The sequence below is a fragment of the Carex rostrata genome, chromosome 7 (genome assembly GCF_964058835.1).
Source record: "Carex rostrata chromosome 7, lpCarRost1.2, whole genome shotgun sequence".
Lineage (NCBI taxonomy): Eukaryota > Viridiplantae > Streptophyta > Magnoliopsida > Poales > Cyperaceae > Carex > Carex rostrata.
In genome coordinates, this window is record NC_135924.1 from 7,068,178 (window position 1) to 7,091,376 (window position 23,199).

Consider the following 23,199-nt stretch of genomic DNA (forward strand, 5'->3'; position numbering starts at 1 on the left):
TCTATATATGTACAAATTAAGCTTAGCCCTCCCAATAGTACATTAAAAGTGGAAGAGATATATAGAGTACTGCAATGAATCCTACATCCGGGGAGGGGTTATCGAAGATTGGTAGCTTGAGTCGTGGCGGCTCAATATGGCGATCAGAAACGGCCGGTGACGTGTTCTCGAGGTCATCGTGGGAGGAGGATGATGAGGAGGCTTTACGGTGGGCAGCACTCGAAAAATTACCGACATACAACCGGATTAAGCGTGGGATACTAGCTTCGGCCTCTGGGAAGATCAATGAGGTCGATGTGGAGAACCTTGGAGCCCATGAGAAAAAGGCATTGCTTGAGCGCCTTGTCAGGGTCGCCGAGGAAGACAACGAGCGCTTCTTGCTCAAGCTCAAGGGTCGTATTGATCGGTAAGTCATCTATTATATTAATTTAAGAATTTGGAGGTATCCGCGAAAGTAAAAAATATTCCTAATTCTGATAATCTTCCATCAGAAAAGAAGTAAAAAAAGGACAAAAATAAGTTTAATCAATTCTAGTAATCTTCCATCACTTTATGCATGAGAGATCACCATCATCAGTTGCAAACAATTTTAATATATAAGCCTTTGAAATTTCCATTTTTAAATAGAGAAGCTATATTAATTTGATACCATCTATGTCTATGCTTTATCTTTGACATTTACACCTAGGGGTGTCAATCAATGGGTACGATACGGATAGGATGGAAGCATTTTCATACCCATACCTACTAAGAATGACATTGTCCATATCCTACCCTTACCCATTAAGAATTGATCTTATCCTACTCTATTTTTACCCGTTAAAATTATCAGATAACAAAACGGTAGCGGGTGAATAACAAATAATACTAGTATAATAACTAGTTTTATTATATTTTACAAATAAAACATCAAAACTCATTTATTTTGTACATATGCAATGACATTACTAATAAAAAATAAAAAATATGTGTAATCAATTTCAACTGAATTACATTTTTTATAAAACAAGAGAATTCAAAAAGAATAATATATCTTCCGACAAATTCAATTATTTAATTAAAGAAGAAGACATGCAAATAAAAGTAGTATGTTTAATATTTTTTTACAACAAAAACAATACACTAAATAACAAAAGTACTCAATAATTATTGCTCAAATATTATTATATTTTATATAATTACCTTATAAGGTAACGGGTATGAAATAACCTTTATATATACTTTACTGTTTAGCCAACGAAAAAAAATTCTAACCATTTTCATATTCAATAAGCTAAAGAAGAAAAAAATTACATATATCCAACTTATCTAATACGGCATGGGTTGGATAAACGATTAAAAGGGTATCATTGACACCGCTATTTACACCTTGTCCTACAAGATTTTTTTGATAGTGCACGTGTATGTTTGATCATTGCATTAAATGCTGTTGGAAAATTCTTCTCTCTGAACGCAATTTGAAGTCAGCTTCAGTTACATGACTGCTCAATGATAACGACGGAGATATTATTTAGAATTCATACTATTAATTATTTGACAGCTGTTATGTTATATAGCGTACAATTCTTGATCAGGTGTCTGATAGTTTGCATTAAGATAATGGTGATTACTAATTTATGTGGAATTAGACATGTATTTAGTCCATAAACCAAAGACCATATATATATAGCCATTGGACTTATTTTTAGTATAATTACTTGTGATATTGTCTTTGACCGGGTCACATTTACCCTTCATTAAGTCCAAGTGTATCTAATTTGCCGAAACTTTTTTAAATACCATAATAAAAATAAAAATAAATCAAAACACTCCATTTTGGAGGAATTCGAGTTTTACCCAAACTACATAGTCAATCCGCAGCCCCATTTGATGGGGACTGCACAATCAATCTGTGGCTCCAACAAAATTTTCTTTTTTAAATAACAGTAACATTTATTGATAAAAAAAACAAAAAATTTGATTTAAAAAGGCTCAAATTGAAATTCCTAGGCTCAATTTGAATTCTCAAGCACAGTTTCCAAGTAAAAGAAGAAAAAGAAAAAATAAATATTCAATATATGGTTGAGGCAGAGGCACGAATTTAAAAAAAATATATTTAATATACATTTTTCAGAGACGCGAATTTGATTCTTATCAGAGACGAATTTCATAAAAAAAAAAAGGTGTTGTAGATTCAATCTGCAGACTCCAGTCAGAGGCCGCAAACTGGTTGTGCGGTCCCCATTAAATGGGACCTTAAATTGACGTACTGTGCAGCCTGAGTATTCATGGAATTCTCCCAAAACGGAAGTGTTTTCGTTTATTTTTTTTTTATTATGGTAGTAATAAAAATTTCCGTCTAATTTGCTTATAGAAGTCTTTAGACCTAGGCTAGACATTCTTTTAACTTGAGTTTGGCAATTGAAATTAGTTAGAGCACAGTAAATATTACATTAATTACTTTCAAATATTGATGTTTGATAGTAGTCAAGTAAATCAAGTAGATTTGAATAATAAGACTAATTTATCATTTTGTATTATGCTAATAAGTAAAATATTGAGTATATAAAAAAATGTTAAAAATTAAAAAAGAAATGGTAATGTAACTTTATTCTATATATGGAGGTACTTTAATTTCACCTTGAAGTAACTTAAGAAGTATTTTATTTGATGGATTAAAACACTCAAGTTATCACTTCGAACTTAATCTTTGAAGAAAAATTATCATTTTTTTCTTAGAATAATGGGACCGTATGCACATTTACAATGAACTGCCAAACATTTGATATAAGAATTAACGTTGGATCTAGTGACAAAGATTACATGCTCCTCATGCAAGGTCCTCAGTTAGAAATCTGATTGGAAAGTCCTTTGACCATTAAATGGAATTTGAAAGGCTAATCTCCATCCTTGTATCTCAAAAAAATAAAAATAAAAATAACATTTATGTAAGCCAAACACAAAAATGTAAAAATAAAATAAAAAATAATGGTTGGTAGTTATGATGTTGTTCTTTTTTACTTTTAACAGAGTGGGAATTGATGTTCCAACAATAGAAGTGAGATATGAAAACTTGAACATAGATGCAGAGGCTCATGTGGGAAACAGAGGGTTACCAACTGTTCTCAATTCCACCATAAACATGATTGAGGTGCTCCAAAGGCAACTAATATGAAAAAGAAAATTATCTCAGATTTTACATTTTCTGTTAAAAAAGTATTAATTTATCTGACTGACTCATTTATTATAATTCTTTTGTTTAGTCAATGGCAAATTCTCTCCACATACTACCCAGCAGGAAAACAAAGATGCCAATCTTGCATGATGTTAGTGGTATCATTAAACCCTGCAGGTAATTATTTTTTTGTTATATAAGATACTTTTCAGAAACATTCTGTAGATATACCTGTTTTTGTATGTACTAGTTACCTGACACTTTCAAGATCATTGGTACTAATCAGTGTCAACTTTTTTATTTATGTTTAAATTAACAAATTAACTATGTTAATCTTTTTGAATTAGATTAATTACTACAATTGTGTTGCAGGATGACATTGCTCTTGGGTCCCCCTGGATCTGGGAAGACTACCTTACTGTTAGCCTTAGCTGGAAAGCTGGGTTCAGATCTAAAGGTCGAGTATCTTAACTAATTACGTACAAATTTAAAACAAAATGTATTTCAATATCAGCATAACTTATACAAGAAGCAGCCTTTGGTCTAATGACAAAAGACAATACCCTCTATTAACATTAAATGAAAGTTGATAGACTAAACCTCTACCATTTTATTTCAAAATATCCGGATAACTTAAATAAATTCGAGAACAACAATGCAGGTTTCAGGAAAAGTGACATACAATGGGCATGAAATGAACGAGTTTGTACCAGAGAGAACGGCTGCTTATATCAGCCAACATGATATGCACATAGGAGAGTTGACTGTCAGAGAAACCCTTGCATTTTCGGCTCGGTGCCAAGGAGTCGGAACCAGATATGGTACAACTCTCTCTCTCTCTGCTTTGTTCTATACTTTTTCTTTCTTTTTATTTACATGGTATATATGGCACAAACAAATGTTTCTACTTGCTATCCCAGTAATCGTCCGCTATTAATTAGGGTTATCCAACTAGAATATGGGTCCGGATTTCTCAAGGTTACTTAAATTTTACATTTGAATTTGAACCGTTCGATCAGAATTCAGATCAATTTAGATCGATTTAGAAATTATTTGAGATACTTTTTAACAGGGATAATTTTACATGTAGCTTTCATAACCTGTGCAGTTTCTTATTAACATCTAGCTGCTTAAATTTATCTTATTTATAACCTTCATATTATTAATCTCATGCTAACTCTAATTCAATTATTAAAAGATTTTAGTTTACCTCTATTTAAGATTTACAAGTTAAAGTTATGCACTTGATGCGGACACAAATAATGTTAACAGTGTAATTTTTCCTATTTTTTTTAGATTAAGTATACATCAGGCAGAAGGGTATGTAAAAATAATGTCCCACAAGAAAAAGGTTGCAAAAGTTTAGAAGTAGATAAGTTAAATTTAAGTCTCTAGGGGTAAATAAGAAAATGCACAAGTTATGAGAGTTATGTAAAAACTTATTCCATGTATGAAGCTATGATACTATGCATCGCGTATATTGACCTGCGCTATGAACTTATATCTTCGTTTTGAAGGCCCTAACGGTCAATCCAAACCGTTCAACGTGATCTTTATATTAATATATACTTGAAAACCCAAGTTTAAAATTTTTATAATTTTTTCACTATTTTTTTAGATAGGTAGAAAATCACTTGATCTAAAAAATTTGAACCATCTGCAGTGATTTTATACCTATATATCTAAGTAAATATTAAATAAATTCAAAAAAATGTAAAATTTTAGTTTGCAAGTACATATTCATACGGAGCTCATGTTTAAAGGTTCTGATCGATCGTTAAGGATTTCGAAAACAAAAATACTAATCTGTAGTACAGACCAATCCGCGCAATGCATAATACCATATCGTCACTCTTATTCAAATATTGGTGTTAAAACTTCTCGGACGATCTGAATTCAAACTCAAAATTTAAATTACCTTGTGATCCAAACTCACAATAATTAAGTGGAATGTATGGACGAATGGTCATTGACTAATTGTTGGGTATTGAAGTATTTTCTCGACTTAGAGCCGGCCCAAATGTTTGTCCCAATAGCAAGACAAAAAAATTAAGAGCCTTGCTCCAGTTCGTTTACACGAAAAAGAAAGAGATAGAGAGGGATGAGGAAGTGAGGGTCAAGCATATAAAATTTTTATGGTATGAATGGGGGGTCAATTTTACACTACTCATAGCATTTTATTCTAAATTATATAGAAAATAAAATACAAGCATAAACATTTTGAAAAAAGAATGAGATCCATGTGTTGTCTTTTATGCACACAAGGTGTTCGATGAATGTTTCAATAATATGTTCCGTGTTTAACAGGTTTGTAACACAAATTTAACTTAACTACTTACATGTGATATCACCGAACTCGAATTGGAAAACTTGTGCTTAACAATAGGTCAATACAATTTCAGATATGCTAACAGAATTGTCAAGAAGGGAGAAAGCAGCAAATATCAAACCCGACCCTGACATTGATTTGCTCATGAAGGTTGCATTTAGTTCTAGCAAATATCATATGTTATAAATAACACTAATGGATTTGACAATTAGAGAAGGTAATTTTGCACTATTTACTTACTATTTTCCATATTTTACCAGGCATCTGCAATGGGAGGCCAAGAAGCCACAGTAGTTACAGATTACATAATGAAGGTAATTAACTTTACTTGGAAATTAAGGATGCCTTTAATTTTTAAGAATCAATGCATTTAAACCCCAGATGATTTCTCTGTTTTTTTTTTGTCAATTTTTCTAATTTTTTGTTTATACAATTGCAGATATTAGGATTGGACATATGTGCAGATATCATGGTAGGAAACGATATGGTTAGGGGTATCTCTGGCGGGCAAAGGAAGCGTGTCACAACAGGTAAAATATTCGACAATAATTGTGTTCATTTCATATACATCTCAAGTCTTATCATTTTCTATAGGTCAGATTTCAATGATGCAATAATGTGTTCATTTGTTATACATCTCAAATCTTTTCATTTGCTAAGATAATGATCATTGGTACATAAATATAATAGTGTTTTTTTGTACAGGTGAAATGCTAGTGGGTCCCGCAAGAGTTCTATTAATGGATGAGATATCAACTGGGCTTGACAGCTCAACTACTTTCCAGATAGTGAATTCTATTAGGCAGTCCATCCACATCCTTCAAGGAACCGCTGTCATCTCACTTCTCCAGCCGGCACCAGAGACGTACGATTTATTTGATGACATTATTCTTATTTCTGATGGTCATCTTGTTTTCCATGGCCCCCGTGACAATGTGCTTGAGTTCTTCAACTCCATGGGGTTCAGATGCCCCGAGAGAAAGGGTGTTGCTGACTTCTTGCAAGAGGTATATAGGAAGCTTAAACAATCACATTGATTCAAATTAGTGTAACAATATATGATTCTATTTTGATTGAAATTAAGGTGACATCAAGGAAGGACCAAGAGCAATATTGGACAAGGAATGATGAGGGGTACCGATATGTGCCCGTGAAGAAGTTTGCGGAGGCTTTCAAGTCTTTCCATATTGGTAGGGCCATGGGAGATGAACTAGCAGTCCCTTTTGATAAGAGCAAGAGCCACCCTGCAGCTCTGACAACATCAAAATATGGTGTCAGCACAAAAGAGTTATTGAAGGCTCAGATTGATAGGGAAATTCTTCTGTTAAAAAGAAACTCTTTTGTCTATATCTTTATGCTTACTCAAGTAAGTCATATTAAAATTCACAAATAGCTTGCAATCATGATTATCTTTTGTTTGGTTGGTTTTTTTATTTGTTCATTGATTTGTTTGTATATTTTTAGGTTACAATAATTGCATTCTGTACGATGACGGCGTTCTTGCGCACAACGATGCACCGTGATGTTTCAACCGATGGAAGCAAATTTCTCGGTGCACTTTTCTTCGGAGCAGTGATGATTATGTTCAATGGATTTTCTGAGTTGGCCATGACAATCATGAAGCTGCCAGTTTTCTTCAAGCAACGGGACCTCCTCTTCTTTCCTGCATGGACATACACCTTGCCAGGCTGGATCGTCAAGATCCCCATTGCCTTTGTTGAAGTGTTTGTTTGGGTTTTTATGACATACTATGTCATGGGCTTTGATCCAAATGTTGGAAGGTAGTTAATTAAACCTTTTTCGCCAGATACATTATTGTTGCACTTTGAGCATGTACATGCTGAGGGTTCACTAAAACAACTTGAATTGATGAAGGTGTTGATCATGACTGAAATGTTTTGTACATGTTAATTACCAGAAGGGATATAAAACTGTAATTGAATACCAGGATGAAATTGTTTTTATCTTCTTGATTTTATTGAGATTATTGGTATCTATTGTAAGCAAGTTCAATTTGAAATATGAACACAACTAGGTAATTAACTTTCATCTTAATTTCTCATTTTGTAGGCTTTTTAAGCAATATATTCTTCTGATTGTGACCAACCAAATGTCTGGTGGTCTTTTCCGATTTATGGGTGGATTAGCAAGAAACATGGTCATTGCAAACACCTTTGGATCATTCTCCATGTTACTTGTGATGGTTTTGGGTGGATTTATTCTTACAAGAGGTACAAATTGATGTAAATGTTTTTGATTTGATCTTACCACCGGCACAACTCCCAGCAGTTATATGTTTACAAACAACTTTTATGTCTGTTTAACAGATAGCATCAAGAAATGGTGGATATGGGCCTACTGGTGCTCTCCACTAATGTATGTGCAAAATGCTATATCTGTAAACGAGTTTATGGGACACAGTTGGGACAAGGTAAAGACATCACAGCTATTGGTTTAAGCTAAGCTTCAAATGGTTTGAGTTCAAATTTTATTTGTATTCACCCATAACAGATAGCATCAACAGACACTTGACATAGCATCAATAGTAATTATGATCCCCTAGTCATTATTACTTTTGCAATTATTTAGATAGAGGTCTTTCCTAACATTAGCACGTCCTTAATCAAACAGAATAATAATGAGTTAGCTAATATGTATTCCTTGATGTTTTCAGATTGTTAATGGAGAAAGAATTGGGACAACATTTTTGAAAAGCCGTGGAATCTTTCCTGAATCAAGATGGTACTGGATTGGCTTTGGTGCCTTGATTGGCTTCGCCCTTCTCTTCAATTTTCTCTATACTCTTGCTGTCACCTTCCTCGAACGTATGTATTGCTACTCAGAATTACTCATTGCTTTAACCTTTTAAACAGTAAGCATAATGGAAAAGTTATCCAGATAATATTAGAGTGCTGGCTATATATAGAGACCTCTCACAATGGAAGAAACACCACAAAAATATAAATATTTTTTTTTAAAAAAAGAAAAAAAGAAAACCTAGAAAGAGTTATAGCAGATAATATTAAAGTCCTTCATTTTATAACAAATATGAAGAAGAAGTTTCTAAATTAAATGCAGCATATGGCAAAGATCAACCTTCTATATCTGAAGAGGCTATAAAAGAAAAACATGCAAATCTAACCGGTGAGATTTTAGAAGGATCATCTAGAGGAAAGAGATCGTCCAGTTTGCAGCATGGCAGTTCAATCAGAAACAATAGCGCTCTGGCAAAATCTGCACATGAGATCATTGGATCAGACAAGAAAGGCATGGTCCTTCCATTTACACCACTCTCCCTCACTTTTGATGACATCAAGTACTCAGTAGACATGCCACAGGTGTGTGTGTGTGTGTGTGTGTGTGCGTGTACAGGCTCGAGTATCTTGTCTATTGTACTAAACAAAATTTGAATGGTGGCATCTCAGTTTGTGAATTCTTCATATTCCAAAATGCAGTTATGTATGCTTCAAAGCATGTCCAATCAAAACAATTATACAAAAGATATATCCTCTTTGATGTTTCAGAAGCTTGACATAAATATACGCAGGAAATGAAAGAACAAGGCCTGGATGAAGAGCGCTTGGTCCTTTTGAAAAATGTGAGTGGGTCCTTCAGACCAGGAGTCCTTACAGCACTGATGGGCGTCAGTGGAGCCGGCAAAACAACACTCATGGATGTGTTGGCCGGGAGGAAGACGGGAGGATACATCGAAGGATCTATCACCATATCGGGTTATCCAAAGAAACAAGAGACTTTTGCCCGCATTTCGGGTTACTGTGAGCAGTTCGACATCCACTCCCCTCAACTGACTGTTTATGAGTCCCTTGTGTTCTCAGCATGGCTTCGTCTCTCTCCAGATGTTCATTCTGAGACAAGAAAGGTAAATTAATATCTATACTAATTAAAATGTACCAAAGTGTTCATTGGTTGAAGGCATTAATTAAGCCATGTCTAAATATCAATAGTAGAAATGAACCCTAATTATTTTAAATTTGTATACAGATGTTTGTTGAAGAAGTGATGGAGCTTGTTGAGCTGCAACCACTGAGAAACTCACTTGTGGGACTACCTGGTGTAAATGGTTTATCAACTGAGCAAAGGAAGAGGCTAACAATTGCAGTAGAGCTTGTAGCAAATCCTTCTATCATTTTCATGGATGAACCGACTTCTGGACTTGATGCTCGTGCTGCAGCCATTGTTATGAGAACAGTTAGGAATACTGTTAACACTGGCAGGACTGTTGTTTGCACCATTCACCAACCTAGCATTGACATCTTTGAAGCTTTCGATGAGGTATAACATAATCAATCTCTTTTTCGGACTATGGTGTTTTCAAATCAAACTTTTCATTTCAATAAATCACTTTGAAAGTCGCTGTAAAGTTTTAAAAAAATAATAATAATATTTTTTTTTTATTGTCACACTGATTTTTATTAATGATCAATTACAGCTTTTCCTATTGAAAAGAGGAGGAGGAGAGATCTATGTAGGTCCGTTGGGGCGTAATTCTTCAGAACTGATTGAATACTTTGAGGTAATAACAAATCTGAAACCCAAAGTTCCACCTTAAATGAACCTGATTTATATAAATCCCTGCTCACCTCTGTTTGCTTTCAATTTGATAAGGCGGTTCCAGGTGTAACAAAGATAAAAGATGGCTATAATCCTGCAACATGGATGTTGGAGGTGACTTCAGGGGCACAAGAGGAGGCTCTTGGGGTTGACTTCACTCAATTATACAAGAACTCAGAATTATACAAGTGAGGAACAATTCTCTCATGATTCAATCCTTTCTCTCTGCTTTTATTTGTTCTAAATAGTAGCCCAGCTCAAAGATGTTCATAATCCTTGTATTAAATACACGTACAAAAATAAAATAGGAGTATTTTCTTTTCTAAATACAATTTCTTTATTACAGGAGAAACAAGGCTTTGATCAGGGAACTTAGTGTCCCACCACCAGAATCTAGTGACCTCTCCTTCCCGACTCAGTACTCGCAACCTTTCTTCACACAATGCATTGCTTGTTTATGGAAGCAACACTTGTCATACTGGAGAAATCCATCTTACACGGCTGTTCGCTTCTTCTTCACTCTCGTGGTTGCTCTTTTGTTGGGATCAATATTCTGGCAACTCGGAAAAAAAACGTACTTGAACTATGTCTTTTCATGAGTTCATCTGCTTGTCAACAAAATTGTTATTTGATAATGAATCAATTAGAGCTCACTTAATAATTAGGCCAAAATTTCATCCAATACATGTGTCGTCCTTCATAGAATGGTTGGTAAAGGACCCCATTTTCGGCATTTTTGGAAGGATTTGATTTGTCTGATGCCAAAACCATTTAATTGCTGACTTCTAGTTGGTATTACTATGGGGTAAAACCAATTCAGATCATTTAGTTGAGGCATATCAATGTCAAAAAAAGACAAATATAGAATTTATAACACAACCATTTGCTGAACTATTGTAGGCAAAATAATTTTTATTTTGTCTTGATTACAGAAACACACAAGTAGATCTACTAAATTCCATGGGTTCAATGTATATTGCTACTCTGTTACTTGGGGTACAAAATTCATCAACAGTCATGCCGGTAGTGTCAATTGAGCGAACCGTCTTTTACAGAGAAAGAGCTGCTGGAATGTACTCTGCTTTACCATATGCATTCGGACAGGTACATGGTTGATAAATCTTTTTAGTATAATTATCATCGCATAATCATACCCTTTCAATTATGCATGTTGTTAAATATTTTAAGATACAATATTAATTGTCTCAAAAGAAATTAAGCTAGCAATGAACCTGAATCTTTCAATTTCTTGTAGGCTGTTATTGAACTACCTTATGTTCTTGTTCAAGCCCTGGCATATGGCGTGGTCGTGTATGCCATGATCGGCTATGAGTGGACAGCAGTCAAGTTTTTATGGTATTTGTACTTCAGCTATTTCACAATGCTTTACTTCACATATTATGGCATGATGTGTGTTGGCGTGACCCCAAATTATAATGTGGCATCCATCGTCTCCTCAGCCTTCTACGGCTTATGGAATCTCTTCTCCGGTTTTCTCATCACCAAACCAGTATGTGCACTCCAACATTTTCTCTCTTATTCACTTCAATAACTGTAGCTTCACCAGTATGTGCCCTCTAAAATTTTATTTCTTTTATCACTTCAATAACTGCAACTTCCAAATTATCAAATTTCACTGTTTTCTTTTGTATTATAGAGAAGCTCACGAGTCCCAATTCCCAAATCATTGTTTATTCCAATATATGCTTGAATTATTCCGTTTTATAAGCCGTCCTAGTAGCTTTTCACTTACAATATTAATCAATTGCCACACTCTCTACCCCATCTCTGTTTTTATTGTTTTTCTGAAATGTTGGTCAAATAAATAATTTATTTTTCTATCATTCATTTGTTTTTCCAATGAGATGACAAAATATTTATACTACTTTTCTTTTCAGCAAATACCGGGATGGTGGATATGGTATTACTATGTATCTCCGGTGGCGTGGACCTTATATGGATTGGTAGTGTCGCAGTATGGGGACATCACTAACAATATGCAAGACAGTAGTACTCAGCAAACCGTGAAGGATTATGTGGAATCATACTTTGGATTCAAGCATGATTTTCTACCGGTGGTTGCTGTTATCGTGCTGGCATTTGCCGTGCTCTTTGCTTTTCTCTTTGGCTTCTCCATCCAGAAATTCAACTTCCAAAAGAGATAAACTTGTAGATGATGGATTAATTTAAGCCTTTTGATTTGTTGAATTGTTGTGATAATTTATACCAATAATTATTGCATGTAATTGTATTTTGTTTATATTAAAAGAGATATTTGCCAACCCTTTGCAGACTTCCTAGTTTATAATTCCCCAGGTCTTAAACAACTTGCATTTAGTTTATTTTGAAAAAAAAAAAAATAAGCGTGTATTGACACAATAATAAGTGTGAATCGAATCTGTGCATTGAGAAATAATCAAATGTGTATGTTAGGAATTCTAAAAATAAGATCAAAATAGCTGTTGATAGTTTCCAAGATATTTTTGAAAATAGACAAGTATGTGCAAATACTTCTTTATAAGTGTGTAACTTGAAAAATCTTGAGTTGTTATCTTTCGACAAAGCCATATGTATGTTGCTTGCAGCTTCCAAAATTTAATTGACCGATATTTGATCTAGAAATTTCATGAATGAATCCAATTAGTGAAGTGAACTGTTGAATAACATTATTCAGTAATTTTTTTTATTTTCAATTTCACCATTAATAGTTGGCTAGTTAACAACTCTCTGCTGGCCACAGGCCCACACCAACCTGCTGGGAATCGAATTTATTAAGAATCGGTGATGAATAGTGAATAATTGTTTGATCGGCCGAGTCAACACTGTTAAACCTGATTTTTCCCTATTCCGCGTAAATCGGTCAAAAATCGGCTCGGTCTGGCCGATTCCGGTCTGACTCGGCCGAGTTTGCCTTCTATGGTGCCAACTGCCAACCACCCTATATTTTCAATTTTCCTTTTTGCTCTAATTTTAGTAATTTTCAACGAAATCGGACATTTTCAGGCCAATTTTGTCAGAAAAAAAAGGGAGCACCTAGCTATCCCCCGTAACAATCCCTCATTTCATCCCCCAGTCATTAATTACTTCAATAACTACTAACTACGTAGGGGGACCACTTACTATTTGAGGACCACATAACATTTGAAAGATTTTACAACTGGCGCGCGCAAGTATTCATCTATAATGCATCAAGTATTCATATATAACACATTAAGTATTCATACCTAATATATCAAGTATTTAAAAAAAAACTGGATACGTTTTTAGAGGTGGGATTTTTTTTCTTCGTTCAATCTAATCAATATTTCTGACGATCGGTGGGGAATTTTGCAAATCTAAAACCACGAATATTTTTGACATAATTTTATCTTTAAAATGAGATCCATGATGATATACTTTCGAGTTGTCCGTTGTACAAGTATTCATCCTCGTCGTGCAAGTACAAATATAAAAACTGGAGACATCACTCATCCATCTTTTACACGTTTTTAGAGGTGGTTTTTTTTCTCCATTCAATCTAACCAATATTTCTAACGACCTATGAGGAATTTTGCAAATCTAAAACCACGAACATTTTCTACACAATTTTATCTTTCAAATAAGATCCATGATGACATACTTTCGAGTTGTCTGTTGCACAAGTATTCATCTCTTATCAAGAAAGTATTAATCCTCGTCGTGTAAGTGTAAATATAAAAACTGGACACATCACTCATCCATTTTTTACACGTTTTTAGATGTGGGTTTTTTTTTCTCCGTTCAATCTAACCAATATTTCTGACGATCTGTGAAGAATTTTGCAAATCTAAAACCACGAACGTTTTCTACACAATTTTATCTTTCAAATGAGATCCATGATGACATACTTTCGAGTTGTCTGTTGCACAAGTATTAATATCTTGTCACGCAAGTATTCATACATAAGATATTAAGTATTAATTTATACACATTGAAGTATTCATGTCTAAGACATCAAGTATTCATTCATATATCTCTATTTTTTTTCCAAAAAAATTTTATGTCATTTATTTAATACGCAGTGGCCTAATTCACCATTAATAAAGCTTTGTTCTTTGCAAAACTCGCTACTTTATGAGGAAGGGCAACATAAACATGAAAATGATTAATTGCATATACATATACAAAATTATTTTGATACGATCGACAGTGACAGATCTGACCCGGTAGAGACGTGCTCTAGTATTCATTCATACACATTGAAGTATTCATTCATACACGTTGAAGTATTCATTCCTGACAGAGGCGTGCTTGATTGGGATGGAGTGACGGATGATCTCCGACAGAACGTTTGCTAGAGCGGGAGCAGTAGGCATAGAGGGAAAAAACCGAGGCGAAAGTGTAAGAGGGAGGGAGCTTATTGTATTTATCATTTCGAGGTGGGAGAGGGTGGGAGGTGGGAGAGGGAGGGGAGCTTATCGATGGAAAAACGGAGGCAAAGGAGGAGGTGGGATGCGGAGGTGGGAGAGGGAGATAGAGGCGGAGGTGAGGTGAGATGTGGGAGGTGAAGGTGAGAGAGGGAGGTGGGAGGCGGAGGTGGAAGAGGGAGGTGGGAGGCGGAGGTGGGAGAGGGAGGCGGAGGCGGGAGAAGAAGATGGAGGTGAAAGAGGAAAATAGAGGTGGAAGAGAAAGGGAGAAAGAGGAAAGAAATAAAGGTTGTTAGAAATAGTAGTTATAATTATAGTTAAAATAGAAAGTTAGTTGGGGAATGAAATGAGGGATGGATAAGTGAGGAAAATTATAATTACCCAAAAAAAAAGGATGTAAAAGAATTCGGAGAGATTATTTTCCAGCATACCTCCAAAGATCGTCACCACTCACCAGTTAGCTAGAGCCTAGATGCTTGAGGAAGAAGCTCCTTTAGATATTTATATATCTTGAGAAGTTTGGGATATTTCTAATGAGGGTGATCATCACAGCTATAATAACCAGTCTTAGAGGTTATTCGCTTTCTAAACCGTCAACAACATATATATTGAGAAGTTTGGGAAAAAAATTTCATGGTATTGGTGAAATGTCTATTTCAACTAACATCATTAGGGGTCTCTGTTGTCTTCATGTAGAAAACTTCTCCAACTGATGATAAGATTTTTATTTGCAATCAAGATTTTTATCTTGTTATTTCCTTTCGTTCTCTGTATTTTATTATTTACTTACATTAAAAAAAAATATGATACAGGATAAATTTAACCAATTAACCATCCCATCCTGCCCCTCTCTTGTGCAAATTATGTAAATTATTGGGCGAAATTGCAATTATATCTTGATACAAGCAGAAACTTGTAAAAAAAAAAAATGCAGCTCAGCATAACGAATAAAAAAGGTTGTTTGAGTGATAATATAACATATAGAAGTAATTTGTTATATCCAATTTGATATTAATGTAATCAGAATTTTCAAAAAAAAAAAAATCTGTTCAGGTCCCCGCGATTATGTACCATACAAAAGCTCTGCATAAATGCTGGAGTTATAATATTTCCACCTACGCTAAAATATATTCTAAAATTATAAGGAAAATATATGTGCTTAATTTTTAGATTCATTTCAGATTACATATTACCGCGTTACATAAAATTACCTTCTATTAACAAAGCTAATAAATTCCCATCCATTATTAAGCATTCCACAGGAGAACTGAATTTGTCTTCTTTTTTTTTCTTTAACCTACAAATATTAAGCTATTAAATTCCCATCCAATACAACTGGGGTACCACTGAACATCGCAAATTAAGAAATTGATTTTAGGGGAGGGCTTCTTAATGTCCAAAAACTCGGGTTTAAAATATCAGGAAAACATATTACAAAAAACTCTCACCGAAACCTAATTATTACTGTGAACCAAAACCAGAAGTAAACATCCTCAACATCCTAAATGAGCTAAGAGAAAAAATATACTTTTTGGGAATAGTAAACTTTATTATGTTGTGAATTGCATTTATATATTATTTACAAACAATAACCCACTCCAGAAAAGTTCCTATTGTAACAAGTACGGTCTGCCCTTATTTAGTTGTTTAGCTGGAATTCATATCACCTGTAACTCAAATTCTGAATTTAGATCCGGACTGTCCGATATGCTTTGGCAAAAATATTAAAAGGGCCATGTGCATACTACCTCGGATTGGATTATCCCGAATTCTGATTAGATGGTTCAAATCTAAACTCAAAATTTGAATTACTTCAGAGGATCTGGACTCGTTCAGCTGTTCCTCAAGTGCTCTGGTACAGCTAAATCTGTGCAGCTTCCCTTGTCAAATATTACTTGCTAGGAATATATTAAATTCATCGTTTGCAATTATAAAAAGAAGAGGTTCAAAAAGAAAAATAATAACGTAATTTGTATAGTGATTATTTGGTACATAATTGCGTGCATTGCTAGAAAAATAAATGTAGAAATTGATAATTTTCTGAAAAGCAGAAATAACCACCATGCTTATTCTACTTTAGGTTTCCACAATGACATAGCATACATTATATTACCCTTCCAACCCTGAAGAAACCAACTGCAATCTTCTTCAATAAAAAATCCCTCGTTATAAACATTTGTAACCATTTCACTGCATTCTTTCACGACTCTTGGATCTAGTGGAAGCTGTTCAAAGCCAGTCTGTAAAATTCTCTTGTGCCACTGCTTGTAGTTCTCCAGCTCCGCAAACAAATCTGACCTTTCACATGCTATCTGATTTATAATAGTAGGACCCAACAATTCTCTTTCCATTAGTTGCCTTGACTTGGAGTTTCGTGGGAAAAATGTGTCGAGCATGTCGAAAATCCTGGAGTACTGCAAGAAAACCATTCTAAACCGTGGGATGAAGAAGGGACTAAAAGATAAGTTAAATACTCCTTGGATATAAACCTTTGGTTTAATCTCTTGAATGAAATTAAGGAGTTTATTTATTGACCTATTCATGTCTAAGAATGATTCGTCCCTTAGTCGAGTTAAGTTATAGATGTTATTAACAATAAGTACTTCATCATCATTTATACGGAAATCCTCAATATAAATGGACTCCCATTGTGAGGCAATCCCTTGATACTCTAAAGGAACACCAAAACCTCGAGCATAATCTTCCAACCTCTTTCCGGTCTCTTTGATTCTTTGAGCAGGGTGGAAACCCGGTTGAGGGAAATCTACCCCAGTAATTGGAAGTGTCGGGATCCCACCTTTTCTTTTTGCTAGTGCTTGGATTAGAGATGGCCATTGAAATCCAAAATTAATGCCGAAATCAATTACATGAATTTTTGATGCAGTGCCTGTAGCACTTAGAATGATCTCGTTAGCAAAATGATGAGAAACTCTGAAATTAGAGGACATCCTCATACACATATGATGGACCTTTAAAAGGTCAGTGGTGGATAGTCGTCTCGCGACAAGTCGGCGATAGGTTTCTCTCCCAGTGCCTGCCAAGCGTGCCTCAAGCCCATCTACAAGAATCCAGGAAAGCCTTTGGATCCCGTCACCAATAGGAGATGCTTGCTTCCTTATTTGTTTAATTAGATGTGTGGCTGATTTATTGTCGTTGATTGATACTTCATGTGCACAAGCGTTGAGGAGAGATTTGAGATTGATATTGTCGTATTGGTTTTGATTCTCGCTACCTGAGTTTGCATTGAGCTCGAGGATTTCTTCATGTACATAGTTTTCTCCACGATATAGCAGAACTTTATCAAACATCTCATCTCTAATTGTTTCCTCATGAGAGAACATAGGTATTTTGTGACTTCTCCCCTCCTCCGAAAGGTCCCAGTCTGAATCATTTAAATTCTTTTTACCCTTAGACCTTTCTGGCAAACCACTTTTGTTCTCTACGCCCAATCTGAATTCTAGTGAGTTGTTGCTCTCCCAATTCTTCATTGGATCTAGTGAAAGATTGCTCACTTGCAAATTAATTGGCAATTTATTGTAATTCGGAAGGAACTTCAATCCTTCTTCCACACCTCTCTGAAATTCAGTAGCCAAACTCTCACTATAGCTTGGACCCACTTGATCTTTTAAAACCGAAATGGTGAAATCAGGAGTTACCTTTGATTGTTTTGGTAGCAATTGATTATCTGGTAAAGGTGGATACTTTTCTCCGAGGATATCATAGAAGCGTTTCTGCATGTCCGTCAAAGCTGTCTCTTGATATCCACTTGTATCTTCATCGATATCTTCTAATAGAAATTGGCTTATGTAGTCTAGTGTCGGGTCCAAAAGTACAGCAGATTTCTCATGTGGGTTCAGTGCAAAATTGCTGCATGGATCCTTCGTAGAAATAATATGCGACAAGCTCTCTTTGTGCAAAGCCATGTTGTGCGCAGCTTTGGAAATTTAATCTGCAAATCCCATTAAATGGATAGAATAAGTGAAACAGTGAAATATCATTATCCAGTGAAAATTTAAATGAGTAAAAAATGTTTATTTATGTGGTTGAAAATATGGAATTAATTGAATGTTGTTCTGAAATATCGTGCTGCGACACATGATAGTTTACCATGTTGGATTTAATGCTAATATTGAGCATATATGTAATCTAATTATGCATTGTTTACTGTCATATATGGTTGTCAATTAAAGTGATTAAATAAGGAAATAAACAATCAATATATTCATTAGGATGTGGTCCACAAATGTATAGAACAATTTAGGCCAAAATCAAATCATTGATGAACTGATTCTGAAATTTGCAATTAAGGAAACCAATTCTCTAGCTGCTGCACAGATTTTGATGCAATTGCACTTTTTTTTTAAGTTGGCATGTGGCCAGAAAATCGGTTTAGAGTAAGGGTTTGGCAATATGTCGACTCTACATCTCTATAATTATGTTGGTCCCCAAAGCACAAGAATATACAAAAAGTTACAAAATTTTCTAGCCATCATCTAGTCAATTATGTAACCTTCTCTACTTCTCCCCATTAAAGAATAGAGATGTGAGATCATTAAGGAATTGTGAACACGATCTCACAAGGGCAGTCTTGTAGCTTTGGAAGGCTTCATCCTATCACTAAGGAGGCCACCGACGCTTCAACCTCTACATCAGCACGAAGGTTTTCTTGACGCTATCTCATCAGTTCATCAACGCTTTTGAGAGAAGCTTTGCATAAACACGCTAATGGAGTCAGGTATTGCACCAGCTCCCTAAGAATTGATGAATTTTGCATGATGGTCATTTTGGCATAGGTAGATCAATAGTGGCATATTGAATTGTACTGTTTATGTGGTCGAATTGTTTTAGTGTAACAATAAGGTTTCAACATACCAGACTTTCAAATTAATGATAAAAGCTTTTTTTTTTTTTTTTGAAACCTTAATAATGGCTGCCAAGTATAATTTTTATTAATTAAGCATAAATTTCATTCGATCGTTCTACATCCAGAACGTCATTCACATTGAACTCCATCAACATTAACAACAACAACAACAACATCAACATCTAACAACTAAAATAACAAAATAAAATAAACCATTTCCATTGGTAGTAGACATCGACGACCTTCAGCATCGACTGGCCAGCGACCGGAGAAAATGGGGCATCATTTTTTTTCTTTTTTTCGCTAGGTTTGAGGGTGGGAGAGGCCAGTGCGGCCTCGGCCTCCCCTTTCCAATCAAGGGTTTTGTGTAGTGGGGGTGTTGGTGGGAGAGTTGAAGGCTCTAGGAGACAGAAGGAACGGCGACTAGGGCTATTGTCACCGACTCTCCCTAAAACTCCCAACGAAGGTTGAAGAGGACAAGAGAGCTAGCGACTAGGGCTATCGTCGCTGACTCTTGCTTCTCCCGAAAAGTATAAAGGACAACGAGGAGGTGCAAAAGTTGCGGTAGAACCGTGAGATGGAGAGGAGGGGGTGACTTGTTGGCCGATACAGTGGAGCGATGAGGACTTGTTGTCGATCTCCGTCCTCCGTCCTTTTCGGATGGAGGACAGAAGATGGATTGCTAACGAAGGTGATAGAGCAGAGGCGGAAAAAGAGGAGACGGACTGAAAAGGGGACGAAACAAGGCGAAGAGAAGTTGGATGTAGACAGCGGCTAGGGTTTTCTTTTTTTCTCCCTTTTCTATCTCCCGCTCGGCTAGAGCTTTGTTTAATGATAAAAGCTTTTGATTTTCAAAATTGACTACTAGAAATGTAAAAGTTTTACAGATCCCCTTTTGTTACAAGGAACTAAGTTTTATGACAAGTTCTCAGAACTTTCAACAAAGAACAATTATGAAACGCTCCAGTTTTTGCACAAGATATCAAGTCACAGAGTAAAGCTTATTATTGCAAAATCTTATAAAGAGAGAACAAATCAAACTAGGGAATCGGTGTTATGCTTTTTCTTGAAGTGGTAAATCCAGCAACAGCTGTCCTCTAATTAATTAACATAGAAACTAGCCATAAAATTAGAAACTAATAAAAATAGTTCATAGAGAGAATTTTCCATCATACCTCAAAAAGTTCCTCCACTTAGCCAGAGGCTAGAGCAAGAAGCTCCTTCCATACTATAGAAAGAAACAACTTTGGAAAATAAGAGAAATCAAGTCTACAATTTCAGGATGTCACTTTCTAGAAGCTTTCAAAGGCATCGAGGGGAATTGTTTATGATACAACCATGCATTGGCAAAGGAAACCTTTCATGGAATGGCAAGATTTTTCTTTTCTCTTTCTAAATTGGTGAATTTTTGTCGAAGTGAACGGGCAAAGATATTTAGAGAGCTGGTTTGGCTTCATGGAGCGCACCAGTCTATATATATTTTTGTCATTGTCTATATTGATCATGCGCTGTGCAAAGTCAAAATAATTCTGTCAATATCATTATCTGAAGTGAAACAAGATGGTGACCAATTAGGAAGATAGAAACTCTTTTGTGCTTTAATTAATTAGGAGCATGTTAGTTATGGATGTCAAGTGTGCTTGTACTTGAGTTTTTTTATCTTGTTTTTGGTTTTTATAAGATTAGGGGCATGACCCCTATCTTATTTTCAAAAAAAAAAAAAAAAAAATTAATAAAATTTAGCAGATGTTCTTTGGTCAAAATTAATTGGTCGACGATCCCAAATTACCACCACATACCAGATATTGACAGAGATATTATGGTTTCCCATAACGCACTAGTCAATTTACATTTTGTCTTTATTTGTGAAACCAAAATAGCTATATTAATATCTTTACACAAACCTTCTCTTTCAATGTTTAGCGATTAGCATTGACTATCAACTAGACGGTGGTAGTTTCAAAGGGACTAATTTGTAAGTAAAATTGTCAATTTTGTCCAAATGACAAAAAATTATGCATTATGTAATTGTGGATATTTAGTGGGTGCTCTTTGATCAAAATTGGTCCACGATCCCAAACCAGTGAACCACCACCACATCTCACTCATTGTTTTAATCAAGACTTTTTTGGTATTATCCTTTTTCTCTCTAGTTTTATTATTTAGTTTTTAAATTACATTACAAAATAATGATATTTAAGACCAACAACCCACCGAAATTTTTATTCATAAGAAAATAAAATAAAAAATCTTGTGCGGAAATTTTTAAAATAAGAAAGCAATAACATATCATGGTATCCCTGCAGAATGCCATGGCACATCTCAACCCCTTGAAAAAAGTGAAAAAGAAAATTCGAAAGTGAGACGCTATGGAGGCAACTCAACCCAAGAAACGAAAAAAAAAAAGTAGGACGCTATGGGACAACCCAATTTCTTCGTTTCTTGGATTGAAGGGCAAGATTTTTTTTGTTTCCTGAATTGAATTGTCTCATGACGTCCCACTTTTTTTTTTTTCCTGAATTGAGTTGTCCCATGGCGTCCCACTTTTTTTTTCTTTTTTTTTTTCTTTTTTTTCCTTTTTTTTTCTTTTTTTTCTTTTTTTTTCTTTTTTCCTTTTTTTTTTTTTCTTCATTGGATTGGGTTGCCCCCATGGTGTCTCACTTTATTATATTATATTTTTCTTTTTCTGAATTGGGTTGCCCCCATGACGTCCCATTTACGAATATATTTTTTTTTCATAGTCCGAATGTGTTATGGTGTCCCGCAGGGACGTCATGGCCCCCTATTGTCTTCTCATTTTTCAAATTCTCACACGATATTTCCTATTTTTAATATTTTTTTATTTTCCTCTGTATAAAAATTTTGGAACAACTTTTGAAAGGTAAATGTTGCATAAGCGGTACCGGTACCACCAATTTCTTATTGACTGAAGCCTGTATTTATTTTTTCTAACATCCAACACCTCAGATTTCATCTTTTTCACATCTCAATTACCAGAATTTATTATGCCCATTAAATTTTCGCCCTCAGAACATTATAAACCCCTACTCCTAAAAATTAACCAAATCCAAATCCAATTTAATTATTTACAAATCCTAGAAATTATTATGCTGACCAACATTTACAAAATTATGTAAGGTGCTGCAAACAGAAAAAAAAAATGTTATTTTACATAACATACAGTAGTCACCCCCAATTCCTAAACCGGCAGACACTTGATTCGTGCGATTATCAAAGCTGTATGTGCAACCCCGGCCCCGTCCCTTCGACTTGTGATATCTCCTCTCTGCTCCCGTGTCATTGCAAACCCCAGCAAATCCTAGCTTGAGTCAGGTAGCTAGTATAATTCAATTTCAGTTGTGCCAGGGCCCAGTTAAGAACTTCACGCACTTGGCTGTGCATTTCAGTAAATGCTTCTTGGCTCCTGCCACTTAGGGGGGGGCAGTGATTGGGCACAGCAGCAGATTCCAACCCCTTGCATTTTTGTAAATACTTTATTTTTGGCATGGCATTCAGTATGTATGTTAATTAAGATACTAGTTCATTCTTATCCAAAGAGTATAAAAGTTCCTCTCGTAGCAAATGTTATGTTCTAGGATTTAATAGTAATTAGAAAAAATAAATGGGAGGTAAAATAGAGAGTAGTTAATGGGTTGTTTAGAATAATTAGAGTGATAAGTGGTATAAATTAGCTATAAATTTCCACGTAATTCTTGTAATCACACTACAAGAATGGAACAGTATCCGTGAGGGTAAAAAGTGACTATCCGCGAGAGTATACCGATATTTGATACAGGCAGAAACTTAAAAAAGAATTGCAAGTCAGGATAACATACAAAAAGGTTGTTTGAGTAATAATATAACATATAGAAGTAATTTTGTTATATCCAATTTG

At 35.0% G+C, this 23,199-nt stretch overlaps 2 protein-coding genes across 2 annotated transcripts; one reads left to right on the forward strand and one right to left on the reverse strand.

Annotated features, from left to right (window-relative positions):
* Nucleotides 1-12,337, forward strand: LOC144556908 (ABC transporter G family member 36-like). Its single transcript, XM_078305401.1, has 23 exons — nucleotides 1-406; nucleotides 3,010-3,130; nucleotides 3,243-3,331; nucleotides 3,527-3,611; nucleotides 3,816-3,975; nucleotides 5,557-5,633; nucleotides 5,744-5,797; nucleotides 5,923-6,013; nucleotides 6,189-6,490; nucleotides 6,568-6,849; nucleotides 6,948-7,264; nucleotides 7,554-7,714; nucleotides 7,811-7,914; nucleotides 8,158-8,308; nucleotides 8,562-8,821; nucleotides 9,031-9,363; nucleotides 9,486-9,776; nucleotides 9,934-10,017; nucleotides 10,110-10,243; nucleotides 10,402-10,629; nucleotides 10,988-11,159; nucleotides 11,311-11,565; nucleotides 11,954-12,337. The coding sequence occupies exons 1-23, from the start codon at nucleotides 75-77 to the stop codon at nucleotides 12,218-12,220; spliced, it is 4,350 nt and encodes a 1,449-aa protein (XP_078161527.1). The 5' UTR covers nucleotides 1-74; the 3' UTR covers nucleotides 12,221-12,337.
* A 4,040-nt stretch (nucleotides 12,338-16,377) lies between these two features.
* On the reverse strand, nucleotides 16,378-20,745 carry LOC144557553 (scarecrow-like protein 9). Its single transcript, XM_078306137.1, has 2 exons — nucleotides 20,480-20,745; nucleotides 16,378-18,389 (listed from the first exon to the last, which is right to left on the reverse strand). Exon 2 carries the CDS (start codon nucleotides 18,361-18,363, stop codon nucleotides 16,507-16,509), a length of 1,857 nt encoding a protein of 618 aa, XP_078162263.1. The 5' UTR covers nucleotides 18,364-18,389; nucleotides 20,480-20,745; the 3' UTR covers nucleotides 16,378-16,506.
* Between the last annotated feature and the right edge of the window lie 2,454 nt (nucleotides 20,746-23,199).

Excerpts from the sequence above, each read along its gene's own strand:
- LOC144556908 (XM_078305401.1), top strand. The coding sequence starts at position 75 with ATGAATCCTACATCCGGGGAGGGGTTATCGAAGATTGGTAGCTTGAGT. Across the intron at positions 8,822-9,030 it reads ACTCAGTAGACATGCCACAG|GAAATGAAAGAACAAGGCCT; the intron begins GTGTGTGTGTGT and ends AAATATACGCAG. Across the intron at positions 10,630-10,987 it reads TGGCAACTCGGAAAAAAAAC|AAACACACAAGTAGATCTAC; the intron begins GTACTTGAACTA and ends TCTTGATTACAG.
- LOC144557553 (XM_078306137.1), bottom strand. The coding sequence starts at position 18,363 with ATGGCTTTGCACAAAGAGAGCTTGTCGCATATTATTTCTACGAAGGAT.